This window comes from Psammomys obesus, unplaced genomic scaffold (assembly GCF_907164565.1).
Source record: "Psammomys obesus unplaced genomic scaffold, mPsaObe1.curated_primary_1811, whole genome shotgun sequence".
In the NCBI taxonomy this organism is placed as follows: Eukaryota; Metazoa; Chordata; class Mammalia; order Rodentia; family Muridae; genus Psammomys; species Psammomys obesus.
In genome coordinates this window covers 30269865-30281950 of record NW_026596040.1, presented here as the reverse complement: position 1 = coordinate 30281950, position 12086 = coordinate 30269865, and the positions used below count along the sequence as shown (strand labels likewise).

The following is a 12086-nucleotide window of genomic DNA, read 5'->3' as shown; positions in this document are numbered from 1 at the left end:
TCTGTTAGTGAGCAGGTACCATTTCATATTAACAGCAGAACAGAAGCAATCTTAAAGATTTCTTTCACTCTCTGGCACTGTGGTTATATAAATTATGATGGTTTAATTTTGATTTCTCAAACAAACCTAACGGCAAGAGAACCACTACTAATTAATTCACTTGCCTTTCCCCTCTCTTAGTAACTGAAAAAAAAAAAAATCGAGTATTGGGTCTATACCAGGTCATTAGCTTGATGTCAAATGTATACAGGTATGTCTTGTTGAAACAAGCTTATTTTCGCAGCAACATGTATTTAATTTCAACTGTTTAAATAATGCTATTTTCATATATTTTATTTCATGAATCTGTTCCCCCCCCCCCCACACACACACTGAATTTTTAAATTCTGGAGTGAGAATTTCAGAGCCAGTCTGGTCACAGAATGCAAAGGAAAAAATGATAGATTTCTGCCTTTAGGAACCATGTAAGCAAATGTATGTCTGCAATTTTGACAACTGTAGCCTTATAACCAAAAGATGAGAAGTAAAGATAAAAACAAGGGACCTCAGTCATGAGTTTAAGAGATGCGTGCTGACAATCCCCTCTGGTTCTGTGGTTATATAGATTGTGATTGTTTAATTTTGGTTTACCTTTCTGCACAGCTGCGTGTTCATCCAAGCCCTGATATGACTGCCTCTCACTTTCTTCCCAGACTGAACTGGTGTACATGAAACAGAGTCCAGAGGTCACTGTTTCTGACTGTGATCACCATGTAGGAACTCAGTGTCTTCTAAAACAGTGAGCTGTGTTGGGTGTGTGTGTGTGTGTATGTTCATTCATGAGGAGGTCAGAAGTTTCCCGCTGTACCTAAAGCTTTCTGGTCTGGGTAGGCTGGGTAGGCAAACTTCAGGGCATCTCCATGGATTTTAACTCGGGTCCCGTCTTAATGCAGCAGGCACCATCCATCCCCTCTCAGCCATCCCTCCCTACCCAAAGTTAACATTCCCTTGGATTTGGTGTGGAATGCAGAAGTTTAAATGTCACCTTAAATCTGAATATGAAGTTCAGGGCCCACTAACACTTGAGGTGGGGTGCGCATGTGACAAATAAATTGGGAATGTGGATCACTGAATAAGCGTTTTCCTGAAATAACCTGACGAGTCGACGCATGGGGTGGCAGTACGCTTTGGATTGTTAACACAGCATACTCTTCTCGATGCAGACTTATAAAAATATGTATTTTACATAAATTATGCTTTTCAGAGTAAATTAATATTTATCACATCCCATGATCTTGGCATAATGTTGTTTTGAAAGAATAGAATTAGATGTGTGCAAATTAATTGTGCTCATCATAAATGTCAACTGACGCTTTTTTTTTTTTTTTGAGTATTCATATGCAGAAAAACAAATCTGTCCCCCATAGTTTATGGGGTGTGGTATGGAAAGGCATCCACTGCTTTAATCTACCTAGCCTCTTTGCCACGTGCACAGTCCAAGACAACCAGTTTCTCAGACACATAGAGGGATTTTAACCTATCTATTTTCTTGATGAAAACTGGATTTTTGACATATTGAATCGTTGAGTTGGCAGCATTTGTCAGCATCTGGAGGGCAGTTTCTTCCACTGTTTATAGCTGAAGGCAATAAGCCCACTGTCATGGCACAGAATGTACCTGAGTGACTAGCCCCTGTGCCCCTTTGAGAATTACACCTACTCAGGTCGCAGAGATAGAGGTCTGTGACCATGAGCTCGGTCATGTGGGCCACAAACTGTCCTCGAGCCCATTGAATGGACCCAGTCCATTCAATTTTTTAGACTTTCTGTGGAATTTCACACGTAAACCAGCAGTGTAAAGAAGCTGACATGGAAGGGGAAGATGTGTCTCTTCCCACCAAGTAGTTTATACCCTCTGAGTCTCAGTGAGACGCCAGACAGCAACCTGGGTATCGCTGCCCTTGGTGTCCCTTTGCGCTGTGCCAGGGCACACTCAAGGAAGGTATCCACATACACACAACCGAAGCTAGAGTTGTGTTTTTACAGTTCTTGGTAAATCGCATGTCCATCCTCAGGGCATCTTGGGATGAAGATCAGGACAGTTTTAAATAAGTACTCTAGGCATGGCAAGCATGGAATCCCTAGCTCCTTCCTCTGAATAGAACATTTGTGAAGTAGCTGGTGTCATTTTGATGATCCCTGTCTTTTCCAATTAGCAGAAAGTGGCTAAGTGACCAGTGGCAATAGTGTAAACTCCAGGGATATATAACCCATCTGTTTTTGACTAGAAACAGTGGGTAATTAAAATAACACATAGCCACTATCCACCACAAATGTAATGTCCCTGCCTCGTACTCCTTGTAGCCCCTTCAAAGTTTTTCTTTCACTTTAAATCAATTAGGATGTCTCAATACAACTTTCACTGGGCGACATTTCCCAAGTTTTAGTGGGTCACGTATTCTTCAGCGGAAACCTTGTTCTCACTTAACCAAGTGGTTAGAAACTTTATAGATGGTTAGCCTAAGGGGAATCCATTTCCTCCTGGCTAAATACAAGATCTTCCAAACATACCCTGAGCTGAATGAGACACGTCTAAACATGCACCTTTAGAAGAGATACTGAAGACCAGCAATCTGGGGAGACCAACATGGCATTTGCTTTATGTAAAGCAAAACAATTTAGTTTTAACCCATTACAGGGCAAAGGCCTCAATGTAAGAGGGAAAGAAAAAAGCCTTAGGTAAGTTTTACTTAATTAGGTAAGGAATTCAGTTCCTAAGAGGGGGAGTACTCTACTCCTCTCTACACTTGTCTGATTCCATCTCTTTTGTCCTGTATGTAACACATGGTCCATGGACTTCCTGGCAGGCAAAGAAGCACCTTACCTTGCATGAAGAAGGAGCTAGGGAAAGTGCTGGCCGCTGGTTTGGAGGAAGGATAGCCTGGCGAGTCCCTATTGTAGTCGGCAGTGCTTGCTGAAGGAGCGTAGACCTGAGGAAGGAGAACCACGTGAATTTTGCTTTTTACATTGATCAAAGTGTCTCTACATCTACGATTTGGTAAGAAGCTGGCACAAAAAATGCTAAAAATTGGATGCTGTAAAAGTCTAAACCTGATCCAACCCTAGAAACACTGCCTCCTTTGAATACAGAAAAAAAAAAAAAGTTCTGTATATTTTGTGTCAACATAAAATAATCAGGAATGAGATTTTCCAGTCCAGGCGAGAACACTGCAAACCATGTCTAGCGGTAAATACACTCTGCAGGCCACAGAGTAGCCCCCATCTACAGACCCTCCCTTTTTTAAACACAGATGGCCCACCAGCATGTTAAGGGTAAAACTGTCTCTCCCCAAAGACAGACCAAACCTCTACCTTTCAATTAAAATTTTTACTTGCAATACAGGAGGGAAGGAGAGGCAGAAAGTGGAAGCAAGAAAAGCGGGGGAGGGGGAGACATGGAGAGAGAGAGAGAGACGAGAGACAGACAGAGAGACAGAAAGAGACAGAACAAGAACCAGAAATGAGTGATAAGTATACATATCTTAGACTATTACATCCATACAGTGTCTGCAGAGATACACGAAAAAAGGCCATTAAGTGCCTGGATCAACACAAGACCACCAACAATCAGTATGTACACAGGAAGAGGGGGCTGTCTTTTTTAAGTGCTTATTATATTTCTGTGTACAATAAACTTTAAAAGTGTGCCAAAAACCTAATTTACTTAACATTCGTTTACTAATCCTCATGGGGCTTGGGAAATCAGTGCCTTATAAAAATAGCCCTCGTGTTTTCTTATTTATGTTTCCTTCAAGCAGGACAGCATCACAGCAAAGCATAAATTCATAAGGTATAGTTTAACTTTAATTGGTTTTCTCCCTTGCCTTTTCTGCTAAATATAATCTTTTTTTTCTTCTTAAATTCCCATTTTCTTTTGCTCTAAAAGTTCCTCTCTCCAGATGGTGGGAAAGACTGAACAGCTCATCCTCTTGATGAAAATGGATACCTTCCTGCCTCCATTTTGAAGCAGGCAGCGGCTCACAAACTTGGCAGTGAGCCTGCACCGATATTCACAGGTCACAGTGAGAGGAGAAGAAATTCACCAACAAAAAGGCAGCAGCAGGATTACAAAAAAAAAAAAAAAAAAAAAAAAAAACCAAAAAAAGCTCCATTTTTCCATGTATATCAAACAAACACCCTAAAAATTATATAATTCTCTCAGAACAAATATGACTCATAAAGTGTAAGCATTAATAACAGGTTTAGAATTTCACAAAGGGTAGGTCCACAGAGACAGATGTGGGCAATGTGCCTCTGCAGCCATACATCAAATAAATGCTCCACACGCCCTTGAAAATCCAGAGGTCCTGGACATTAAACAAAACCAACCAAACTAAAAAGAGCCACTCATGCTGTGGACAGCAAGGATGTTTCCCTCCTAAGTCACGGAGGGATTTAAGTGCCATTTTTCATAGTTTGCCATTTTGTGATTTTTTTCTCTACTTCTTAAATGTATGGATGGTGATTTATTTCTATTTCTAGAGGGTTCATAACAAGGGATGGGGGAAGCCCCACATCATCCCTGAAGGGTCTTCAAGAAACAAAGAGTGAAGCGCAGGGCAGGGATTCAGCCTGCGTCTTTCTTGGGAACTATACAGCTAATAAACAGGTGGGCTGCTGCCTCAGAATTCAGAAAGAACCCCAGAGGAGGCTGAAGGGTCAAAGAACGGTTCCTTCCGGAAAAGGTCAAAGATACCATTAAGTCACGTCACTGGGGTGACAGAATGGGCACACCATGGCAGCAGTATGTCCACCCTCCTCAGCCTGCTTTGCAGCTGGCCCGCCAGTCTTACTGTAAGCTGACTGTATTCAGTATTATCTTCCCTGCTTTAGAAATCAATACATATTAATTGGGAAAAAAGGGCATTTTCATGCTATTCAACTACCTGTGTGTTAAAAGAAAAAAAAAAAAAAAACAAACAAACAAACTGGAAACAGCTCTTTGAAAGAAAAGAAAAATTTTGAAATAAATTTATTTTTATATAAGACAGCTACCTTGACTCTAAATTATGAATTAATTAAAATAGCTAAGAATAACATTGTTTAGGAAAATTCATGAATACGTTTTGCTTGTGAAAGAATATCTACAAGATGACATATAGTGCAATATGTAATTTCTGATTTCCTGATGCTGTAGCCAGTTGTAGGTTTGTTTTTTGAGAGAGTGTCTCTCTATTACGTAGCCATGGCTGTCCTGAGACTCAGTGTGTAGACCTGGCTGGCAGTGAACAGAGATCTGCCTGCCTCTGCCTCCCAAGTGCTGAGAACAAAGGCGTGCACAACCACACCAAGCAGAAATTCTTTACACAGATAAAAATTCCCATTAATTTTTAATGTTTTTTTTAAAAAGATAATTTTTTTAATTTTTTTTTAAAAAAGATAATTTCTATGTATCTTCTAAAACACCAAGTTGTTTGTATAGCAACTCACAGCAAAGGTATAATGCCACTCGTTTTCCATTTAGAAATGGCATTTTCCTCACCTCAAATGTTATTTCAAGGCAAATGATCTATATTTTTGTTTATATAAATGATTATTGCACAGATATGTTTTTGAAAAGCTGAAGCGACCAATGATCTTCTTTGCTTCAATTCCCCACATTTTATTTATTTACTTGCAGCTGACGGATGGCGGCACTGGGGATAAAATCCAAGGCAAGGTGCACCCTAGGGAAGCATTCTAGCACCCAGCTATAGGCCAGTCCCCACCCATGAGGGAAAATGTGACTTTTAACATTCATAAAATTCAAAAATGGAAGTTCAAGGAACTGTTTTAATACATGGAAACTGTTAGAACTACACAATTACTCATTATTCTTTATTTTTCATCATTTGCTACAAAGGGTCATTTAAAATGGTAGTGAAGGTATCGGATGATATCTACATCAACAGCAAGGATGAGGTTCACACCACCTTCAATGTTTCAGGTTTAGTGACAATGACAGCCAGTGGGCAGCAGCTTCTAATTAATTACTTCGTCAGTTTCTCAACCTCAAGTGGTCTATATGTCAGTTTCCATAAGCTGTTTTATATGGATATTAATTTCAATAAGGCATCATGTATGTTTTATTATTATTACTTTTCTAAATTTATAGAAATATTACTTATCTAACTGGAACTGTTTTAACATCAACTACCAAAAAGAAAAAAAAAAATCAGCCCAACTTGAAAGGAAACTCCAAAAATCAGTGCAATATTACTTAAGTGACCCCAGTAACGAAGCAAAGGAAAATGTCATGAGAAACAAAAGCTCATCCACCTGCAGGAAGGCAACTTAGATCAAGATACTGGCCTCTGATTCTCCCCACAAGAGTAAGCAAGGCAGTGTGAAATATTGCCAAATTAGAACTGGGGAATGTTGGCTGTACTTAAAAGGTCATCAGCTCTCCACTCAAGTCACCAGATGAGTAGAAACCTCATGGAAAATCAATAGTATATTTCACAACAGAGGCTACCACCATCATGCTCTCTCACAATCCCGAATTTAAAGTAAAATAGTAGACACCAGAAGTTTAATAACCATCTCTTTGCTAACTCTAAACCAGAGATTGACAGAAGCATAAAAATGATTTCACTTTACAGATAGAATTTGTACTGTAACTTGAGGATGATGGTAAGAGGCGTTAGCTGCCACACAATGATCTTTTCTATGGCCATCAAGAAAATGATAGCATAGGCTCTTCTGCTTGTTAGGAGGAAAAAAAAAAAAAAGATCAAACAGGAATATGGCCACCCACAAACCAAGTGGAGGAAGGGTGGTCCTTGTGGCCCTAACCCTTTCCATGCTCGGCCTATGAATGTCATGCTGGGAGATTTAAACATAACAAGGGTTATAACTTGTTCGGGGCCTCCTGTGGGCTACCACATGTTGCAATACCGTTCTTCTAGCTTTCCACGCTGAAGACGCAAGGCAGCGCTGTCAACAATAGCCTTCTTAGTCCATACAGCTGAAGAACAGCGCAGAGGTGGGGTATGCTAGCCCAAACGAGCTGGAGTCCGAGCGTGAGCTCCATCATTCGACTTTTAACCTCTGGTCTCCAGATTCCTCTCTGTACAATGGGAGCAGTAAGACCTACTCTGCAGCCTACTGAGAAGTGATGGCGCCATGGGCATCAGGTGACTAGAGTGGGACTTGACACAGTCAGTGAGCGTGCGAAAGATGATCAAGTCCTTGTGTTCATGTCTCACTGCCATTATTTTTATTAAGTGTGCAGATGTAACTTAGGAAAGTTCACCTTTCCTCATTAACAATCTTCTGTGTGGTAATAAGGCAAAGAGAGTAGCACTGTTCATCAGTCGATATTCTATTAAGACTTCCTTCTTAAGTTGAGATTTTCTTTGTTTGTAAATTATATTTAGTTTTATATATTCTGAATTATAATAGAATGACATATTGTCCTCTTTCCCTTCCCTCCCTTCAGCTCCTGCCCTCACACTGATAGATTCTTTCTTTAACTATCATTGTTACATTTTAAGTATACATGAATACGTAAGCGCAACATGCTGAGCCCGTTTTTGTTGTCTGCGTGTAGGACCGGACATTCTTAACTAACATGAGCTGCACTTTTGGGGTACTTTACAGAAAGTCTTGAGGGATCTCATTCATCTTCTTTTTTCCCTCTATGCCAGTTTTATTTGCATATTGTAAGGCATAATTGTGCAGAACCCATGCATATGATAGGTAAAATATGGTTTCCCTTTCAGGAAACTAGAAGAAAGATCAGAGAACATGGCTTCAGACCATGTAAAATGATGGCCAGTGGTCACTGTATGGTGTGGGTGATCGCCACTCTAGTGTACAAAAGGTCTTCACTGTCCCTTAATGTTTCTGCAAGCACGGTGACTATGTTACTTCCAAAGAGAACTGTAATAGCCAAGACTGCATGAGGTAAGAACTAAGGCCATACAATGACTTACAGAGTATTGCCGTACTATCAACAATGGACAGAAATTACCACATTAAAATAGTACCACAGATGCCCAGGAGACGCCTTGGCATCTGCACTCCGCTCCACCGACTCGGAGCTCAGACTTTAGAAGATTTTGCACACGTTCTCAACTGTGACAGTCAAACACTCTCATGACAAGAGTTTAGCATGTGCTATGGGGTCTGTTGGCCTCAGCACAGCCTTTGAAGACTGCTAGCTGATTATCACTCTCATCCTTATACTCTTTCTTTCAAGGACATGGGTCTCAGCTAGAAGAAAGAACAGATGAGGTGCAGGATTATGCATATATACACAAGGATGAGATGTGCAATGTTAGGTTCTGTGTGATCAAATAAAAGTGAACTTGTCAGCTGACCCACAGATGAACAAGAGGAAGATGTACTTGAAGAACCTGCCTCTAGATTAGATATGCATAGGTTTGGCAGGTTCTGGGATTACTCACCTATGAACTGGTCTCAAAGGGTTCAAATTTCCACTCTTATAATTCATTGTGAAGATATGACAAGGTAATTTATCTTTCGAGGCCTTGGTTTCCTTGCTTGTCAAGTGGGACGATTCTAACCGTGAGGATGAGTGATATTCCACCAATCACAATCCCTAATAATCCAGAGGCACTCCACAAAGGCATGAAATTTATACTTTGCCAGGAACGCACTTGCTGCCTTCCAACACTGGATCTCAAAAAGTGCTGTCCAATACGGTTGTCACTGGTACCCAAAGGCTATTTGGACTGAACTTACCGAAAATGAAAGAGTGTTCAGTTGTCAGTCACACTAGCTGTGTTTCAGATGCTCAACAGCCATGGGCAGCCATCGGTTACCATACTGGAGGGCAGCAGCACAGAACTGCCTACACGTAAAACAATCTGCCAAACAGTGCTAGGGTAGAGGCAAGCCTCTCCGTAAGGAGTGTCTGGGCATATTGCCCCCCCCCCCCCACACACACACTGTAAGGAGAGCTACCCCAGCAACAACACTTAGTTATAACTCTTCCTCCCCCGGTCCCCCGAAAGCAGGAGCTGTTTTGGTGAGCTGATGGGAGAGGCAAAATCTAGGTATTCACAGTATAGGGCATGCAACTGAAACACAGCCAATGACCATCTGATGGGACAGCAGGATCCTGCAACTGGTGTCTTTGCATTTTTTTTTCTTTAAGTCCTACGCACTATTACATATGTGAGTCTTTTTCCTTACATAGCTATCGGCTAAGATGACTGTAAACTGTTCCCTCTAATACATAGGCTGGAAGAGTAGTTGTGAGCCTAGACCGCTGCCTATATTGGAAATGAAGCACGAGCTGCAAGCTCGCTTTGCATGGCTATTGGTTCTGATGAAGGAATTGTAGTTTGACATGGCGCTGTCATTTTTTTTTTTTTTTCGAACAGTAAAAGACTTCTACGTTTTTCTGGCTGGTTTTCATGTCATCAGTGACTGGTACTCCTTACCCTATGTTCTCTGTTTTTATGACCTTGACTCTCTTCAGACAGTCTTTTATATTGGTTCTTTGTAGATGCTTGCTTTCTCTTGACATGTCACCTCTATACCTACTGACCTCTGTCGCGTTTCCTGGCTTCATGCTCTCAAAGCTCAAATGAGTTCAACTTCATTTTGCGAAGAGCAAGGTAGAGGATTTGCCCAGGTGTGTACAGAGAGTCAACTCTCCCCGTCTGCAGCACCCTCTTCCAAAGTCTATTCTAACATTCAGACTTGAACTGGCCAGGAAGATGGTAAGAAAAATCAACAGATTCAAATGACAGCTTAACCACATACTCTAATATGGAAAGGCAGTTAAACACTCAAGAACTTAAAACCTCTGAGACAAGAGTAAACTCCAAGAATTACACCCCTCTGACTGGTACACTCTCAATCTGCACTGCAAAGTCAAGGAATATTGGATGATGAAGGCAGGATGGCTCTTCCTTCACATCCAGGTGATGGTTAAGGACCACACTACAATATGATTGAGGAGTTACGTTTGGAGATGCAGACACCCATGAGCACAGTTCTCTATTGACACACAGAGGCTTGCTTCCTTTAAATTTTTTTTTATTCATTTTCTATTCACTTTATGTCCTCCTCCCCTCCCAGATTTACTCTCCCTCCTGCCTCCCTTCCCCTTGCTTATTCCTCAGAAAAGGAGAGCTCCGTTTCCCATCCTCCAAGTTTATCAGGTTGCATCAGGACTAAGCCAGTCCTCTTCCCCTGTGGTCCTTTTTCTCCTTGTAAGAAACCAGAGACATGCTTCTTGCAAAGGGAAAACAACAACAGCAGCATCCACAGGAGTGAGATGAAGTCTCACTAAAGCCCTTGGAATTGTCGAAGGAAATAATGAGAGAGTTCTAAGTGTTCTAAACCAACTCACAATGAAGATTTTACTTCCTAAACTATTTTTATTGTTTTTCTGGGGCCCAAGTGGGAGGAGGTAGGTCATGGGAGAATATTTCATGACTACACAAGCATATATAAAATTCACCAATTATATGTGAGGCTTCTATATTTTATTGCTACTAGCAGAATGGTATTCTCTTTTCATTCTACCAGTTTTTATCACAAAAATAATACGAGAAAAAAAATTTATATTTTCCCAAAGAAATTCTTTGAAGATATTAATATGTTTAGAATAAATTCCAAGAAACATACATCCACACACCCTATCACAAACACTATGTATCAATTTCCCCCTTCAAAATATTAGTTGAATCTTGATTATCCATTCGTGAGTAATGAAACGTGAAGCTAAATCCTTTAAGTTAATTTCAACCAGTAGATTTTTTTCCTCACCAAGAAAATTTCCATTTTTGTGTTAAGAAGTAAGAAACTTGCAAGCACTTTTATCCCTTCCTTGCTTGCGTCTTTATTAATCAAATGACAAGTAAAAAATATCAAGAGGATGTGGGAGGGCCAGAGGAGGGGCAAGGACCTAAGTAATGCAGGTGGACAGACTGCAGCTGGTGTCCTCCTCTCCTAGCCACTATGCTCATCCTGCTAGGACCTCTGTGACCACACAGATGCCAACTACATCAATGCTAAAGCACAAGCCTTCCACTCACAAAGTCCACCAGGAGCTGCAGAAAACCTGGTATTCTTTATGGCCGGGTTACCACTGTCTTGTTCTTTCATCTCTCCAAATAAAAAGGCAAAGCTATTTCTCCCCCCACCCCGCCCTTTTTTTTTTTTTTCTTCCTCCCATGGACAACTCTAATTTAAAATGAGTTGGATGCAGCCTTTACCTGTGTAGAGGTTTACTGGACAGGGTGGGGCAGGAGAGGGGAAGAGGGGCAGACAAACAGCAACCCCCCCGTCCCGCTTTCCTCAATAAAGAAGCCTCTTAAGACAGAACTGCCACTGTTAACAGAGTGGCCACACTGCACCTTAAATGTTTACAATGACCACTGCTTTTGGCAAGCATTTTCCAAGTGGTGTTACTAAAACACCAAGGCAGTGAAATGGCCAGCAGAGACTGAATCGGTTCTCTCTGCTATGACGTCACATACACAACTGAGATTCTGTGCTCTTTGCACACACTATGTTATCGAAAGCGCAAAGCCACTCCAGCCATAAGACAGGCAGACAGTCATCAAAGAGAAAGAAAAGAAAGCAATTAATGATAGTGTCTCAAGTTGACACAATTTTTCGCAACTGCAAACAGGCCCATTCCCAAGGTCTGCAAGGACCCAAGTTCTTGTCACAGCTGACAGGGCCAACGAATGCCAAGGCATACTGCTAACACGTTACTTTTGAGAAGCCAGGCATGGCTCCAGCCAAACTGTGCATATAATTTTGTTTCTTTCCCTTAGCCTATTGTTTTATTCCCCTTCCAGTTTCACAGATAAAGATGCAGAGTTTAAGTAACTGAAGTGCTCAAAGTCATACAGCTAATTAAGTGGCAAATTTGAGATTCAGAATCGCGTAGCCCCGTTTCGGACTTGAAATGATGAGTTCGGATGGTCATGCACTCTGCAAAGTGACTGATGATGGACTACTAGCAAAAGCTTTGCTGAGTCGTGGCTTGACCACTTGAGATATTGAGCCATTTTTGTCCAAAGGGAACACTGGAGGCTTCTAGGCAGAGGAGCTATTGGGAGCCGCTACAAGAAATAT

The 12086-nt window shown here is 41.2% G+C and overlaps 1 protein-coding gene across 13 annotated transcripts in view; it reads right to left on the bottom strand.

Annotated features, from left to right (window-relative positions):
* The window catches only part of Tcf4 (transcription factor 4), a 341388-nt gene that overhangs the window by 52036 nt on the left and 277266 nt on the right, over window positions 1-12086 (bottom strand). For all 13 annotated transcript variants that reach the window (XM_055622504.1, XM_055622503.1, XM_055622507.1 and 10 more), the window contains one exon: window positions 2863-2968. In XM_055622504.1, the coding sequence (XP_055478479.1) occupies window positions 2863-2968 (106 nt within the window). The remainder of the gene's footprint in view (window positions 1-2862; window positions 2969-12086) is intronic.